This window comes from Anabrus simplex, chromosome 1 (genome assembly GCF_040414725.1).
Source record: "Anabrus simplex isolate iqAnaSimp1 chromosome 1, ASM4041472v1, whole genome shotgun sequence".
Lineage (NCBI taxonomy): Eukaryota > Metazoa > Arthropoda > Insecta > Orthoptera > Tettigoniidae > Anabrus > Anabrus simplex.
In genome coordinates, this window is record NC_090265.1 from 1262919679 (window position 1) to 1262938896 (window position 19218).

The following is a 19218-nucleotide window of genomic DNA, read 5'->3' on the forward strand; positions in this document are numbered from 1 at the left end:
GTACAGAATAACATCATCTGCGAAAAGCCTTATCTCTGATTCCATTTCTTTACACATATCATTGATATATATATAAGAAAACATAAAGGTCCAATAATACTGCCTTGAGGAATTCCCCCCTTAATTTTTACAGGGACAGATTAAGCTTCTCTACTCTAATTCTCTGAGTTCTATTTTCTAGAAACAGAAACACCCATTCAGTCACTCTTCTTTCTAGTCCAATTGCACTCATTTTTGCCGGTAGTCTCGCATGATCTACCCTATCAAATGCCTTAGATAAGTCAAGTTTAATACAGTCCAATTGACCTCCTGAATCCAGGATATCTGCTATATCTTGCTGAATCATACAAGTCAGGCTTCAGTGGAGTAACCTTTCCTAAACCCAAACTGCCTTCTATCAAACCAGTTATTAGTTTTGCGAACATATCTAATATAATCAGAAAGAATGCTTTCCCAAAGCTTACATACAATGCATGTCAAACTGACCGGCCTGTAATTTTCAGCTTTATGTTTATCACCCTTTCCTTTATATACAGGGGCTACTATAGCAACTCTCCATTCATTTTGGAAAGTTCCTTCATGCAAACAGTAATCAAACAAGTACTTCAGATATGGTACTACATCCCAACCCATTGTCTTTAGTATATCCCCCGGAACGTTATCAATTCCAGCCGCTTTTCTAGTTTTCAACTCTTGTATCTTACTGTAAATGTCATTGCTTTCATAGGTAAATTTTAATACTTCTTTAGTATTAGTCACCTCCTCTATATGGACATTATCCTTGTAACAAACAATCTTTACATACTGCTGACTGAATACTTCTGCCTGTTAAAGATCCTCGCATACACACTTCCCTTGTTCATTAATTATTCCTGGAATGTCCTTCTTGGAACCTGTTTCTGCCTTAAAGTACCTATACATACTCTTTCATTTTTCACTAAAATTAGTATGGCCACCAATTATGCTTGCCATCATGTTATCGTTAGCTGACTTCTTTTCTAGATTCAATTTCCTAGTAAGTTCCTTCAATTTCTCCTTACTTCCACAGCCATTTCTAACTCTATTTCTTTCCAACCTGCACCTCCTTCTTAGTATCTTCAATCAATCAATCAATCAATCAATCAATCAATCAATCAATCAATCAATCAATCAATCAATCAATCAATCAATCAATCAATCAATCAATCAATCAATCAATCAATCAATCAATCAATCAATCGATCGATCGATCAATCAATCAATCAATCAATCAATCAATCAATCAATCAATCAATCAATCAATCAATCAATCAATCAATCAATCAATCAATCAATCAATCAATCAATCAATCAATCAATCAATCAATCAATCAATCAATCAATCAATCAATCAATCAATCAATCAATCAATCAATCAATCAATCAATCAATCAATCAATCAATCAATCAATCAATCAATCAATCAATCAATCAATCAATCAATCAATCAATCAATCAATCCTGATCTGCATTTAGGGCAGTCGCCCAGGTGGCAGATTCCCTATCTGTTGCTTTCCTAGCCTTATTCTAAATGATTTCAAAGAAACTGGAAATTTATTGAACTTCTCCCTTGGTAAGTTATCCCAATCCCTTACTCCCCTTCCTATAAATGAATATTTGCCCCAGTTTGTCCCCTTGAATTCCAACTTTATCTTCATATTGTGATCTTTCCTCCTTTTATAAACGCCATTCAAACTTATTCGTCTACTAATGTCATTCCACGTCATCTCTCTGCTGACAGCTCGGAACATACCACGAAGTCGAGCAGCTCTTCTTCTTTCTCTCAATTCTTCCCAACCCAAACATTGCAACATTTTTGTAACGCTACTCTTTTGTTGGAAATCACCCAGAACAAATCGAGCTGCTTTTCTTTGGATTTTTTACAGTTCTTGAATAAGGTAATCCTGGTGAGTGTCCCATACACTGGAACCATACTCTAGTTGGGGTCTTACCAGAGACTTATATGCACTCTCCTTTAAATCCTTACTACACCCCCTAAACACCGTCCTAACCATGTGCAGAGATCTGTACCCTTTATTTACAATCCCATTTATGTGATTAGCCCAATGAAGATCTTTCCTTATATTAACACCTAGATACTTACAATGATCCCCAAAAGGAACTTTCACCCCATCAACGCAGTAATTAAAACTGAGAGGACTTTTCTATTTGTGAATCTCACAACCTGACTTTTAACCCCGTTTATCAACATACCATTGCCTGCTGTCCATCTCACAACATTTTCGAGGTCACGTTGCAGTTGCTCAGAATCTTATAACTAATTTATCACTCTATAGAGAATAACATCATCCGCAAAAATCCTTACCTCCGATTCTACTCCTTTACTCATATCATTTATATATAAGAAAACGTAAAGGTCCGATAATACTGCCTTGAGGAATTCCCCTCTTAATTATTACAGGGTCAGATAAAGCTTCACCTACTCTAATTCTCTGAGATCTATTTTCTAGAAATATAGCAACCCATTCAGTGACTCTTTTGTCTAGTCCAATTGCACTCATTTTTGCCAGTAGTCTCCCACGATCCACCCTATCAAATGCTTTAGACATGTCAATCGCGATACGGTCCATTTGACCTACAGAATCCAAGATATCTGCTATATCTTGCTGGAATCCTACAAGTTGAGCTTCAGTGGAATAACCTTTCCTAAAACCGAATTGCCTTCTATCGAACCAGTTATTAATTTCACAAACATGTCTAATATAATCAGAAAGAATACCTTCCCAAAGCTTATATACAATGCATGTCAAACTTTACTTGCCTGTTATAATAGAGTGGATCTATACCATTCCTTACCACCGTTAAAGGTACAAACCTTTTTTCACATTCCTCAACAACTGCTTTAAACCCATCCCAGAATCTGTTTACATTTATATTTACCGTTTTCCACTGATCATATTTACTTATTAAAAACTCCCTCATGCCTGTTTTATCAGCCATATGGTACTGCCTAACAGTCCTACTTTTAAGGCCTTCCTTTCTTTCACATTTATTTTTAATTACCACAGAAACTGCTTCGTGATCGCTAATACCATCTATTACTTCGGTTTCTCTATAGAGCTCATCTGGCTTTACCAGCACCACATTCAGAATATTCTTCCCTCTAGTCGGTTGCATCACTTTCTGAATCAGTTGCCCTTCCCATATTAACTTATTTGCGATTTGTTGGTCATGCTTCCTGTCATTCGCATTACCTTCCCAATTGACATTTTGTAAATTGAGATCACCCGCTACGATCACGTTCCTTTCCTCATCGTTTCCCACATAGCTGATTATCTTATCAAATAATTCTGAATCAGCATCTGCGCTACCCTTTCCTGGTCTGTACACTCCAAAGACATCTTTAGAAATGAGCCTTACCCCTAGGATTTCGTGCTTGTCATCTTTAACTTTTTCGTAGCTTACAAATTCTTCTCTCACGAGAATGAATACTCCCCCTCCTACCATTCCTATCCTATCTCTACGATACACCCTTGTACATTAAGCATCATTCTATACCTAAAGCAGCTATTTGTACGGATTCTCTCAGTTCCGTCCAGCCGCTAATGTCCTCTCATCTCTCTTTTAACTGGTATTTGTATCATGTTAAAAGCCTTATTTTTACCTAGCATAAATCTGGTGTTGTTCTCACCTTCGTGTGGGCCCCTAGTCATATAGGTATCTATGGGAATGAACAAGTGTATTTATTCGCTAAGCGAGCTGCTCGTGGTGGGAAATCTCTACTTCAACTTGCCTTTCCTTTACCCGATTTTTACTCTGTTCTTAAACATTCTGCTTATCGTCAGTGGCAAGAAGGTTGGACTCGTTCTGCTTCTTATAAAGGTCACCTTTATTACAATATCCAGCCTTGTATTTCCTTGGTATCTGAAGGATAACTGTTCTCGCTGTCACATTACAAATATTATTCGCCTTTGCTTTAATGATGCCCTTACTCCTCTGTATAAACAATGATTTAATCTCTTCCCCCATTCCTCCTGTCTTTGTGGCGCTCTGATTGCTGATGTAAATCATTTATTATTCCAATGCCCTGTGTATGATTCTTCTCGTCCGGCTTTTATTTTGTCGTCTTGTCAGTCTTCAGAAATCTCTCCCACCAACGTCTCCTGTTTGCGTACCGATATGTTCCTGCTATAATACATGCTATCAATCAATATTTGGATGATTCTCATATTTATTTGTAAATTACTGTCTTTTTCATTTCGCACGGTTACATACTCCTGCTTCCACTGTATTGTGTGTCTGCGCACTTTCTTTTTTATGCTTCTCGTTGCTTAAGATGTGTACATAGACATGGTGTTCAACTGTGTTCTTGTGACCTTCGTAGTGAGAATAGTTACGTGGATTTCGCATTATCAGTGTTATATCACGTTAATAATTGTTGTGACTGGGTGAAATAATAGAGCCCAGAACTTCCCCTACAGCAACAACAACAACAACAACAAAAATTGTGTTGGCAAGACTGGTGTTTGTGTGTGCGGTGCGATCTTGGGAATGGTTTGTGTAACTTAGGTTATGAGTGACGATGTTCGACAAAATATTATAAGTATTCATACCTTATTTGTGGCGAAATTATTCGGTGTTATTTTTGTATGATTGTGCTGTTTTAGTGCATCTGAAATGTATTTTGCTGTAGTGAGACCGAATTGCTTGACTTTCTTCAGGAATATTAAGAGACACTCAAGCGTAGTAGCCAGAGAATTAGAGTATTCAGAACAACCAGAATATCCCCCTATTTTAGATGTCTCTATTAAAGCGAAAAGAGAACGAGTGAAAGGCACTTGGCACGAGAAGATTAAGTCGCTTAGAACCGTGGAAGAAAAATTAATGGAAGTTAATATGCCAAAATATTATGGATGGAACGTATGCATGCTTATGGAGGATGAAGTTCCTTTTAACAGCCTTTCATTGGCTCAGTATGTTACAAGGACCCACTTCAGTAAGTGTGAAGATCTACCTTCGTTTTATTCATCTTCTGGTATTGTCGATAATGCCTCTAACGTTCTTGAGAACATTAAATCAGAAGTTCAGTCTGCTCTCGTTTATGAGTATCACAGTCGCAGGTAACTACATTTTTATGCGCCTTCGTTTAGACTAATCGATGGAAGCTGGTATTTGGTAAAACACTCTAATCATTTTCAGCTTCAGACCTTTGATGTGGACAAGTTTAATATTAGATAATCTAAGGAGTAGATGTTGATACTGTACTGTCTTCTTTCCTCTTTTTTTTTTTTTTTTTGAGCATGTTTAATAGGTTTTGCATAACTAATTACTTTTCTACTGGAGTAATAAAGATAATATTTTGATAAATATGGGTGTATATTAGTCAAAATCAAATGTCACCACTTACATGCATTTATGGCTGGCACCCTGCTGGCAGATTCCCTATAAGTTGTTTACACAGTCTTTTCTGAAATGATTTCAAAAGAGTTGGAAATTTATTGTTTTTATTTATTCCAATCCATAATTCCTCTTTCTATAAATGAATATTTGTCTGGATTTGTCCTAGAGTTCCTATTTTGTCTTATTATGAACTTTGCTACTTATAACTCCTTTCAAGCTTAGGCCCTACTCATCAGCTATAATTATTCGTCGCTATCTCTCTACTGAGAGTTTAGAACATACCCACCACTTAGTCTAGCAGCTCGTCTCCTTACTCCAAAGTCGTCCTAGCCCAATGTTTGGAACATTTTTGTAACACAATTTTTTTTGTATGAAATCACCTACAGGTAGAACAAACTGTGCTGCCTCCCGGTGAATCTTTTCCAGTTCTGGTGCGGGTCCCATGTACTGGATATATCTTTCTTTCTGTCAAATCAGTTATCATTTTGTAGCCATCTATATATATAAAATAAGAGTTTTGTCTGTACATTGCTCAGAATTTGAAAATAATGGTATTTCTGTAACGGTCATGTCCATAGTAACAAGAAAATGCACTTTTTACTTTTCTGTAATTTCTGTCTGTCTGTATGTATGTACACGCATCACGAGAAAACGGTTGAAGAGAATTTAATGAAAATCGGTATGTGAAGTCGGGGGATGAGCCTCTACCATCTAGGCTATAGATCATTTTGCTCACGCTGAGTGAAATGGTAGTTTAGGGGAAGGCCTAAAATTGAATTCTCAACTATTTATGTTATTAGTGGTCTAATGAAAATCGGTATGTGAAGTCGGGGGATGAGCCTCTACAATCTAGGCTATAAATCATTTTACTCACGCTGAGTGAATGGTAGTTTAGGGGAAGGCCTAAAATTGAATTCTCAACTATTTATGTTATTAGTGGTCGTATTTTAAAGAAAATGGGTATGCAAAGTTGGGGAATAAGTTGCTTCAATCTAGGCTATCAATAATTGTATTCACGCTGAGAAAAATGGTAGTTTAGGGGAAGGCCTAAAATTTAATTCTCAAATATTGTTGTTATTAGTAGTCCTATCTTGATGAAAATCGGTATGCAAAGTCAGGAAATAAGTCGCTATAGTCAAGGCTTAAATTATTTTATTCACGCTGAGTGAAATGGTAGTTTAGGGGAAGGCCTAAAATGTAATTCTGAAATATTTCTTATTAGAGGTGTAATCGGTGAATACTACATAACTAAGGTTATATAGTATCAAATTTCCTATTATTCATGCCTTATACATTGTTACCGTACTGGCTATGATCACAAAGATATTCATGAATTTGGATTTTTGTTACTAAGTCCATATCAGCGCCGAGTAACGAGAAAATGGGTAAACAGCATTTAATGAAAATCGGTATGTAAAGTCGGAGAATAAGAAACTACAATTTATGGTTTACAAATCACAGAGTCGAAAGAAAACTAAATGTGAAGGCCTACAATATAGAAAGCTCATAATATTGATCAACAATAACATTACATTGACCATTGTTTGTCGTGATGTGCTTTGTGTCTTCTGTTGCCCCTCACCTCCGGTAGATAGGATTACTGCTGCGTACAGAGTATTTTTATTTGATTTACGTTACACCGACATAGATAGGTTTTATGGCGACGATGGGATAGGAAAGAGCTAGGAGTGTCTTAGGCCTTAATTAAGGTACAGCCCCAGCATTTGACTGGTGTGAAAGTGGGAAACTACGGAATACCATCTTCAGCGCTGCCGACAATGGGGTTCGAATCCACTATCTCTCGGATGCAAGCTCACAGCTGCGCACCGCTAACCACACAGTCAACTCGCCCAGTCGTACAGAGTGTAACAGCCTGTCTGAATATTGATGGGAAGTAGCTGGGGAGTTAGATAACTTTCTTCTTTAGCATGCCATTCCCCTGGTTTATAAATTTTCTGATACCACTGGTACGTAACACACTGGATCATCATAGCATTCGGGCTATTCAATCCCTACTCTGAGGCACTGATTGGAATGAACAGTGTGCATATTTAGCGGAATAATGGCAGATGAGTGTTCATGGCAATCTGCGGCCTGGTCATCCCAGCTCTGGAACTTTGGACTATTAGATTGGCACCGCAATATAACCGCAGCTCTGTTCGTTAAAAGTGATAAAATTGCAAGTTATGAATCTCATTCCGTATTGACGGTTATCATTTTACAAAAGAAAGTAAAGTAAAAAGTGATAAAACGTGCGGCTTTCCATTTGATCGAGTATTTTATATGATAGCATTCATACTACATTCGTTCTTACGTTTTTGTAATGACCTATGTTGATTTCAGGTTAGGAAAACCACAAAGTCAGTCTTTCTGAGAATCCCGTAGAGAAGCACGGGTACCTCAGCTAGTATAATAATAATAATAAACAATTATAATTTTGTGTGGCTATTTCTAGCTAAGTGCAGCCGTTGTAAGGCAGACCCTACGATGAGGTTGGACGGCATCTGCCATGTGTAGGTAACTGCGTGTTATTGCGGTGGAGGATAGTGTTGTGTGTGGTGTGCTTCGCTACGGGATTCTCAGAAAGACTGACTTTGTGGTTTTCCTAACCTGAAATCAACATAGGTCATTACAAAAACGTAAGAACGAATGTAGTATGAATGCTATCATATAAAATACTCGATCAAATGGAAAGCCGCACGTTTTATCACTTTTTACTTTACTTTCTTTTGTAAAATGATAACCGTCAATACGGAATGAGATTCATAACTTGCAATTTTATCACTTTTAACGAACAGAGCTGCGGTTATATTGCGGTGCCAATCTAATAGTCCAAAGTTCCAGAGCTGGGATGACCAGGCCGCAGATTGCCATGAACACTCATCTGCCATTATTCCGCTAAATATGCACACTGTTCATTCCAATCAGTGCCTCAGAGTAGGGATTGAATAGCCCGAATGCTATGATGATCCAGTGTGTTACGTACCAGTTGTATCAGAAAATTTATAAACCAGGGGAATGGCATGCTAAAGAAGAAAGTTATCTAACTCCCCAGCTACTTCCCATCAATATTCAGACAGGCTGTTACACTCTGTACGACTGGGCGAGTTGACCGTGTGGTTAGCGGTGCGCAGCTGTGAGCTTGCATCCGAGAGATAGTGGATTCGAACCCCATTGTCGGCAGCGCTGAAGATGGTATTCCGTAGTTTCCCACTTTCACACCAGTCAAATGCTGGGGCTGTACCTTAATTAAGGCCTAAGACACTCCTAGCTCTTTCCTATCCCATCGTCGCCATAAAACCTATCTATGTCGGTGTAACGTAAATCAAATAAAAATACTCCGTACGCAGCAGTAATCCTATCTACCGGAGGTGAGGGGCAACAGAAGACACAAAGCACATCACGACAAACAATGGTCAATGTAATGTTATTGTTGATCAATATTATGAGCTTTCTATATTGTAGGCCTTCACATTTAGTTTTCTTTCGACTCTGTGATTTGTAAACCATAAATTGTAGTTTCTTATTCTCCGACTTTACATACCGATTTTCATTAAATGCTGTTTACCCATTTTCTCGTTACTCGGCGCTGATATGGACTTAGTAACAAAAATCCAAATTCATGAATATCTTTGTGATCATAGCCAGTACGGTAACAATGTATAAGGCATGAATAATAGGAAATTTGATACTATATAACCTTAGTTATGTAGTATTCACCGATTACACCTCTAATAAGAAATATTTCAGAATTACATTTTAGGCCTTCCCCTAAACTACCATTTCACTCAGCGTGAATAAAATAATTTAAGCCTTGACTATAGCGACTTATTTCCTGACTTTGCATACCGATTTTCATCAAGATAGGACTACTAATAACAACAATATTTGAGAATTAAATTTTAGGCCTTCCCCTAAACTACCATTTTTCTCAGCGTGAATACAATTATTGATAGCCTAGATTGAAGCAACTTATTCCCCAACTTTGCATACCCATTTTCTTTAAAATACGACCACTAATAACATAAATAGTTGAGAATTCAATTTTAGGCCTTCCCCTAAACTACCATTCACTCAGCGTGAGTAAAATGATTTATAGCCTAGATTGTAGAGGCTCATCCTCCGACTTCACATACCGATTTTCATTAGACCACTAATAACATAAATAGTTGAGAATTCAATTTTAGGCCTTCCCCTAAACTACCATTTCACTCAGCATGAGCAAAATGATCTATAGCCTAGATGGTAGAGGCTCATCCCCCGACTTCACATACCGATTTTCATTAAATTCTCTTCAACCGTTTTCTCGTGATGCGTGTACATACATACAGACAGACAGAAATTACGGAAAAGTAAAAAGTGCATTTTCTTGTTACTATGGACATGACCGTTACAGAAATACCATTATTTTCAAATTCTGAGCAATGTACAGACAAAACTCTTATTTTATATATATAGATGTAAATACCAATTCTTCACTAGTATTAGTCACCTCCTCTACCGGGACATTATTCTTATATTCATCATTCAGTCAGTCATCAAAGACCTGCTTTTACGGCTGTTGCGCAGGTGGCAGATTCCATATCAATTGTTTACCTAGACTTTTTTTTAACATACTGATAGCTAAATACTTCTGCCTTCTGTAAATCCTCACATGCACATTCCCCTGGGTCGTTTATTGTTTCTCATATGTCCTTTCAGGAACCTGATTCTGTCATGAATAACCTATACTAACCCTTCCATTTTTCACTGAAATTCTTATGACTACCAATTTTGCTTGTTGTTTTATAATATGTCAACACTCTTATGATGTTTTGCATATGTAATAATTACCATTAAAACCGTGTGATACTTCTGCACTTTCAACTTTTCCCTGCCCCTCAAAAAAATAATTTATTCGCTTGTTGAGTTATTGAAATAAAATACTCAGTCAAGTGTATACACAGAATAGCAAAGAGTTTATTAATGTGAACGTATTTACAATTTACAGTCCTTCTTTGTATACAATATTTGATGTCAGAACACAATCATCTTGAATTGTTTGTCACTTTCGATAAATGATACAATGAGCGAGTTGGCCGTGCGATTAGGGGTGCGCAACTATGAGCTTGCGTTCGGGAGATAGGGGGGTCGAACCCCTCTATCAGCAGCCCTGAAGATCTTTTTTTGGTTTCCCATTTTTGCACCAGGAAAATGCTGGGACTGTACCTTAGTTAAGGCCATGACCATTTCCTACCAACTCTTAGCCCTTTCCTATTCCATCGTCGCCATAGGACCTGTGTCGGTGGGGCACAAATTGATACAAAATATTGTTAGAATTATTGACTCTTGGAAAGACTACGTAGAGTTGTCCATGAGTAAATACAGTATTTGGCAAGTATAATCCAGCTCTGTGAAGTGTTTGTCCCTGAGACTTATTGATAGTTTTTGCAAAGGCAACTTTCAGTGGTAACTGTCTGCTGGTTATTTGGAAAGGAATGTTTGGGTGATATGGGGTGAGGTTTATTCGTGGTATGAAAACATTTTTTCTAGTCGTTAACCGAGCAGCGACAGTGTATTCATAGAACTGCATGGGGGCCATTCTTGCCCCATTGATTAAGCCAAGTTTAACATATATTTGTTAAAACTAGTTTCGGTCTTACCAGAGATCATCATCAGTCAAAATCAAAGTAAAGGCAAGACATGAATAAAAACAAAACAATATATACTGTATATGAAGCAAGCATGAAATTCAAGACAAGTAAAGATTTTAAAACACTCATCACAGTCACATGTCCTGTGCCAGCTCTCAGCTTTCCTCCAGTTGGAAGACTGCACCTCACAGAAGACCAGGTGAAACACTAAAATATCAGCACTAGAGGAATCTTCTAGAACTCAGCTTGGCTGAAACAAGTGTGAACACAATGATGTTGATGGGAAAGTGTTGAGATATATATATATATTCTGGAAGCAGCTGATGCAAAATCATGCAGCAGGGCAATACTTAATTCTGTACAGAAGAACTCTATTGACTACAACAATTAGTACTGGGAAAGGAGCGGTAGGAGCGGAGCAGTTGTTCGCGCAACATTAATAGGTACCTCCGATTACCTCCGCTAAAACCGTTATGCAAGGAAAGGAGCGGTAGAAGCGGAGAAGTTTGTGTTACTATAACCTATTTTAAGTAGAGTGTTAACGCGGCCAAGCCGTTGGACTGCTACGTATGGTACCATTTTTAAGCAACAGATGTAGTAGTGTTGTTTTGAATGAAGAAACTACCGTGTATCGTATAATACCGATACATCATTTAATGTAATAATAATTCATAATTTTTTGGTATATTAAAGAGAAGTATATTATAAAAAGTCAGCTTCATAATAAATGCCCCAATTACTTCGGAGACACAGTCATACACCAAACAAATAAATAAATAAATAAATAAATAAACGTTTCAGTCGAGAAGAAACAAAGTTCAAGACTATATGCGTTACTTGAAGAAATATTTTGAGTTTCCATGTAAGAAAAGCAAAGTGTTTGCTCGTTCTGGCGATAAAGCATTTCTTCTTGCTGTGATTATTTGTCCAGCAGCAGAAAACATTCTCTCCGCTGGGACAGAGGTAGCTGGAATACAAAGGTAGTATCCAGCTATTTCATGAAGCGGATTCGATTGGTTCTCCATTTGTGCTCAGTACTTGACAGGGTCAGTCAACCTATGCTCTGGCTCTAATTCCACGTACTGCCTTAGGAGTATCATGGTATTCGACGTAGGCGTCGCAACACGTCGCTTCTGGGCCAGCTTTGCATCCAAAAACGCTAATAGATTACATCTTCCTTTGTTTCTTCCTGCAACAGGCTTTTCTTCCAACGATGCTGAACTTTCTGCTGCTGCTTGTAGCCTATCACGCCTTTGGATCGTAGTTCTTAGCTCGACTTCAACCTGAAAAATTGTCACATGCTTGGTTTTGTGAAAGGGATAGGCTATATAGACAGTGAACACATCGTGCTTTTGTTCCATTCAAAATAGTAACACTAACCTGTTTTCGTGCTTCTTCTGCATGATCTGGTATTCAAAATCCATCCTTTTTGTACCTAGGATCAAGAAATGTTGCCGCCCTTGTCACAGAACGAGTTTCATATGCAAAAAGTTGCATTGCTACGGCTTCCAGACTTGCTTCGAGGACCATCTGTCCGACAGTGCTAGCTGGTTTTTCTATTTCTGTAGAAAGAGAGAGAAATAATCCTTGCACCAAAGGGATCACGTGAGAACACGTTGGTGTATAGTTCTCCGGATAACATGGTAGTCATCGTTTCGAATGGGTCTAGAATTGCTACACACTCCTTTAAGGTCAACCATTCGTCAGCTGGAAAAAGTTGAGGTCATACATTATATTCAAGTGTTACAAAAAGACAGAATTTTCAATACATTACACTGTATTCATAATTCTCACCTGTTAGCGCTTGCGGCGCATTCACAAGTTCTGACTGAGCCACTATGAGTTGGTCCTTTACCTCGAGCAGACGGCGCATCATGGCAAGCTGACTGTTCCATTGGGTTGAACAGTACTGAATAAGCCAGAGTGGCTGCTTACCGGACTCTAACTGTTGATGTTTTAATTTATGGCTTGCAACTGTACTTTGCCTAGAAGAAAAATTAGGAAACAAAAACTAGCAGCGTTGCGAGAAGGCGCGGAGCAAATATACTTTTATAAGCCATAGTGCGGCGATACCTTGAGTTTAACATTTCAAAACTTAGAACCCTAATCTTACTTTTCTGTTGTGGGCATACTTACTTGAAATGCGTGACAATATTTGGGCAAGTATCCAAAAGCATATGAAGAGGGAATGTGCTCTTTACCACATCACTTATGGCCAAATTAAGTGTGTGCGCTACACAGGGAACATGGCGGATATTTAACTTTCGTACCGCAGCTACCATATTTGCAGCGTTATCTGTAGTAATTGCTGGCACTTTACCAGACAGCTGCCAAGAATTGATGATGTCTGACAAGCGGCTAGCGATATGCTCCGCGGTATAACTTCCTTCCAGAATTTCCGTTGCCAGACATGCGGACATCAGTGCATTTGACGCCTCTGATATAAAATGGGCAGTCACAGTTATGTACGGGTCTTGTCTATTAGATGTCCAACAGTCCGTCGTTAAAGCGACATGTTTTGCTGCTGCCAGTTCTATGTTCAGCTTATTGCGTACTTCGTCATATATTTCGCCTAGAATACCCTAAGAAAAAATAAATATAACGTAGGTATCGATCACAGAAATAGCTGGCAATTAATTGTAATACTGTACAATAAATGGTGCAATATGAGTTCATTTTCCACCTACCTCAGACAGAGTTCGGCGACATGGTAGTTCATACCTCGGATTTAAATCATTAACAAACTTCCTGAAGCCTTCATCCCAGACAATGTCGAGTGGTTGCATATCTATAGAAACAAACATAGCCAAACTCCGATTCAACCGCTTATGCTCTTCACTGCCTGGGGCGTACACCTCGCTACTTTGCTCAGTTGTTGGTTCCAAACACTGCTTATGACTCCTCTTTAAATGATCAAATAAATTAGATGTGCCGCCTCCTGTTGAAAAACTACGCGCACGTAATTTGCACTTGGCAGATTTCTTCCGATCGCCTTCTGCATCGAAAAAATTCCAAACAACTGATGGTTTTCGTGGCATTAGCTACACAGTGAAGATAACGGTGCCAGAAAGTTCACTCGTCACACGCAGCAACTGACAGCAAGGAGTGTTTTGTCTGAATGAGCAGAGCACGTTCGCTCCGTTTCCTCCGCCACCCTCCGTATGCCTCCGCAATTCTCCGCAGTAGTACCGGAGAATACCGGTAGAGCGCTTCACTTGCTAATACCGATTCAATCACTCGGGAGGACTGCCTCCTCTTCCAGCACTAACAACAATATCTTGGGACTGGTAAGCGCCAGTGCAAGATGTATGTTAAAGTGCTTCAGTACATCCTCTTTTTCATAAGAGGTAACAGAGTATTGTACAGTGTAATTTTGGTGCAAATAAAAGAGTTATTGCAAGGGATAATCCTTGGAGAGAATGCAGTTCACATTCAGTGTTGGGCACACTGGCTAAATTTGATGGGATACATATTCACGAAAGAACTGATGAAACTTAATGCAGCAGTGGCTAAGGTTAAAGCTGTGTTTCTCAATACAAGAAAGAGAAAACATCTGTATGTTCGATTTCTCAAAGAAAAGTATCCATTTGAGAATCCTGAACTGTTTCTAGTAGGCCTACCAGTGCTGACAAGATGGAGTTCTTGGTTCGAGGCCATTTTCTACGTTGAGAAGCATCTTTGTGATATAATTGATATCTTGCAATTAGAAGGGCTGGACTCTATCAGCAATGCTGGATCCTTAATGCTTAACTCGGCTCTAGCCCTTACAAATCGGTGGTCACTACCAGTATTGAATCTGTTAAGGACTGATACATCTTTAATGATTTGAGGGATGTTAGATAGAACAAAATTGATCTCATTGGTGAATTCAAAATTGGAACTTCTCCATGTCCATTTATGCCCTGGGTGTTTCTTAAAGAATGTATTCATTATATGCATGTTGGTGTATTCAGCAAACTGGACCAATCTCTCCCCTCTCTCATTTCTCTCGCCTATCCCATAGTTTCCAATAACAGTTTCACCAGTCTTACAGGTTCCAACCTTCGCATTGAAGTCACCCATTACTTATCCTACTATTCTGTAATAGAAATAAAACCTGCTGTTTGCACAAAAATACACATGAATATAACAGTATACCGCATCTAGACTACAATTCTCAACTGAAATGTGGTTATGTGATTATTACAGATGGTGGATTACTATTATTTTCCCCTACTCCGTGGGACGGAGAATAAAAGTGTCCTTAAATGCTGAAAAATATGAGGTTGTTTACAATAGTTTCTCAAAATTATTTCTGTCTAAACCAGTCTAAACTATGCCAGGGACTTGGAATGCAATTATTGGGATGTAGGAACTTGATTATTAGCTAACTGCTCATAAATACTGAAAGATCGAGGGTGTGAAATATAAATTACGGATGCTTTAACTGCCTACTCAGAACTACAAATGATCGGAATACAAGAATCAGCTGATTTTTATTAATATTTTCTTGATACACTACACCCTTTGTTCACGACTGTAGCCAACAATGCCAATATTTGAATACGAAGAGCGACAATAATCAATACCAATACGACTGTTAAATATTTCGCCAGTGAAATACTGTATATCCTGTTGAAATTTTTTTTTTTAAACACAATTTACAACAGTATCGCGTTATTTAAAGAAGTTATTACCTTCGTGACAGATGGAACCGTTGAACTGTTTTTTGAAATACCCTATCAAATGCCTGCACTAATAGACTATAACTATAATATTAAAAAGAAAGAGAGATTACTTCTTTCACACAGTCCTAAATTACAGGTTGTAATCTAGCGAACACCTACGGAGCTACTCAGTGTGAAAATTGTAAATAAATACCACTAATCGCAGATTACTACAAACAAACACTTAACACCAATATTTGTGGAACTAAATGTATGTGTATATCTCTCTCTCTCTCTCTCTCTCTCTCTCAGAGGGAAAATTTGATAAATTTCTACAATTACTAACTACTTTATCACTGAGATAATACTCTTGGAGCAGCCAACCACTTGCTAGTGCATCCATCTACAGGGAGATGGATTCTCGCCATTTTTGTTTAACTTTGCTGTGAAGAAAGTCATGCTAGAATGGGTAAAGAAATGCCATCCAGAAATATTAAACTTAATTCCCTAGCATTCGCAGATGATCTTGCATTATTAGCAAGTAGTGTGGAAGAAGCTAAATTTCAAATTGAAGAACTTGAGAAAATTGCTGCAAAAATCGGACTGCAAATCTTGTTTGAAAAGACTGAAATGATGCTGATCTTCAGAATTGAAACACCAGCCATTCACCTCGACAATGCCAAACAAATTAAGATTGTGAATTAGTTCAAAATCTTGGGGAAATTATAACCTGGAACACAAAAGAGAAAACATCGTTCGACAGCAGAACATTTGAACTGAAAACAGCACAGTGAATCACGTGGCCAACTTATAAAAATAATTTCTCCATGAATGCTAAATTTATACATTACAATACAGTTGTAAAACTCAAAGCAACTTATGCTAGTGAAACGCTTTTCAAGTTGAACTCTAATTCAACAAGCGACAACTTGCAGAAAGTAGATAGAAGAATCATCAGGACAATCATCAATAAGAAACACCAGGTTAATGATTAGTGGAGATTATTACCTAATGAAGCAGTATATTGTGAAAGCAAATCAATAATAGATACATTACGGAAAAGGAGAATTGCCTTTTTTTGGGTTGGTCATATATTCAGACTACCAGAAACCCGACTAGTGAAGCAGTTAGTTAGTTACTTCTGGAAAAACAGAACAAAGAACACTTGGTTCACAGAGGTCATAGACCCTAAATGATTTAGAAGAATTAAATTTATCAGTGCTCCAAATTGAAGGCAGAGAAGAGAATTCTAAGGAATAAACACTTGCGATTCAAACTCATAACATTTGAATGAAGGAAGTACACCATTACTGACAACCAAAGGGCAGCCAGGTCCAACAGGATGAAGCATTTTGGGAGTGGAAGAAGAAGGTGAAAAGCTGGCTCTATTTAATACTGTTAGACTTTAATGTATATGACTGAATAAAGTGCTCCAATGGGGGCATAAACTATGTAAAAGTAAAAGACCTTGATTTAATGCCACCTTCTTTATTTATTGTGCCATTAAATACTCTGAATGAATAATGGTCATGCGGTTAGGAGCGCACAGCTGTGAGTTTGCATCTGGGAGATAGTGGGTTCGAACCCCACTGATGGCAGCCCTGAAGATGGTTTTCCGTTTTGACACTAGGCAAATACTGTGGTTGTACCTTAATTAAGGCCACGGCCCCTTCCTTCCCACTCCTAGGCCTTTCTTACCCCATCGTTGCTATAAGACTTATCTGTGTTGGTGCGACGTAAAGCAAATTAAAAAGAAGAAAAAAATTGATGGCATTATAATTGAGGTTAACTGTAGCTTCTTACTAAATAAAAGCAGTAATTGGACCATTCTGTAAGCAAGTAAAGTGCCTCCGTGGCTCAGGCGGCAGCGCGCCTGCCTCTCACTGCTGGATTCTGTGGTTCAAATCTCGGGCACTTCATGTGAGATTTGTGCTGGACAAAGCTAGGTGGGACAGGTTTTTCTCAAGGTACTCCAGTTTTCCCTGTCATGTTTCATTCCAGCAACACACTCAAATATAATTTCATTTTACTATCAGTCATTAATCATTGCCCCAGAGGAGTGCGACAGGCGTCGTCAGCGGGTACAATTCTTATCCTCATTTCATTCCTGACCCGATTGAAACTGGAAACAGGCTGTGGATTTTCATTTTCATATAAGGACGAGAATAGGAAGGATTGCAGAGGATGTCAAGGTATTTCTTTAATCATTGTATCAGTTAGGGTGTTTTCTGACGTTTTAGAAAAGACAATGTGATCAGTAATGTTGCAGCTCCTCGGCTGAATGGTCAACGTACTAGTCTTTAGTTCAAAGGGCCCCAGGTTCAATTGACAGCTGGGCTGAGGATTTTAACTGTGTATGGTTAATTCCTCTGGCTTGGGGACTGGGTGTTGGTTTAGGCCCATATCTACATACAATACGCCACACTACTAACCACCACAGGAGCACACAAATTTAGTGAATACATCCCTCCACATAGGACTGGTGTCAAGAAGGGCATCCAGCTGTGATATAGGGCCAAATCATATCCAGTGCCAACTTCAGTAACTTGGGAGGAAGGCGAGGAGGAAGAAGAATAAATAAATGCTATCAGTAGTGGGAAATAAGTTGAATGCAAACAAGTGTGATATCAGACTACAGTAGGGCCATCAGGATCACATACTACTGCTTATAAAACAATATTGACAAATGCTACAAGATGGAAAGGCAGTTGTGCTTATATTCTAACTGTAGCTGGAACACAGCAGATTATCAAGGGAAAAGATATTGACCATACTGAGGGATTATGGGACCAAATTTATTATAACAATATAATAATTTCGTGTGGCTGTTTCTAGCCGAGTGCAGCCCTTGTAAGGCAGACCCTCCGATGAGGGTGGGCGGCATCTGCCACGTGTAGGTAACTGCGTGTTATTGTGGTAGAGGATAGTGTTATGTGTGGTGTGTGAGTTGCAGAGATGTTGGGGACGGCACAAACACCCAGCCCCCGAGCCAATGGAATTAACCAATTAAGGTTAAAATCCCCGACCCGGCCGGGAATCGAACCCTGGACCCTCTGAACCGAAGGCCAGTACGCCGACAATTCAGCCAACGAGTCGGACATTATAACAATCAAAGTCTTTTATATCAACAGCTGCAGTGAGAATTGCTGGAAGAATGTATTCTTGGTTGAGAGTACTTTACGGGATATAAACGGCTGTAATCTTTCACCCCTTGTGTTCATTTACTGCATGCCATGAAATGGCAAGGAATGTAGTTAGCAGTTCGCTTTATGCCAAAGACTTGGTCTTATTGGCAAATCATACTAAAAGCCTTGGACCTTGAAATGGAGTACAGCGAGTATGGTGTGGTAATTAAGGTCTTTTTAGTTTCCATACCAATAATAATGCTATGTGTATGATATCTCGTAATTTAATTTTCAGACTTACTTCTCGTGCTCTTATGGAGCTTTGTTATCACTGTTATCTGCCAATAACAGTACCACTGTGTTGTGATGATTCAGTAGGCTGAATTTGTGGATGAGGAGTGACACTGTTCACAGTTATGTTTGTAACTACATCCT

At 38.6% G+C, this 19218-nt stretch overlaps 1 protein-coding gene across 1 annotated transcript in view; it reads left to right on the forward strand.

Annotated features, from left to right (window-relative positions):
- The first annotated feature begins 4499 nt into the window (after positions 1-4499).
- Positions 4500-19218, forward strand: part of mRpS30 (mitochondrial ribosomal protein S30) — a 116010-nt gene continuing 101291 nt past the window's right edge. Inside the window, exon 1 of the mRNA XM_067137671.2 lies at positions 4500-5099. Coding sequence (XP_066993772.2) covers positions 4657-5099 — 443 coding nt within the window. The 5' untranslated portion in view covers positions 4500-4656. The remainder of the gene's footprint in view (positions 5100-19218) is intronic.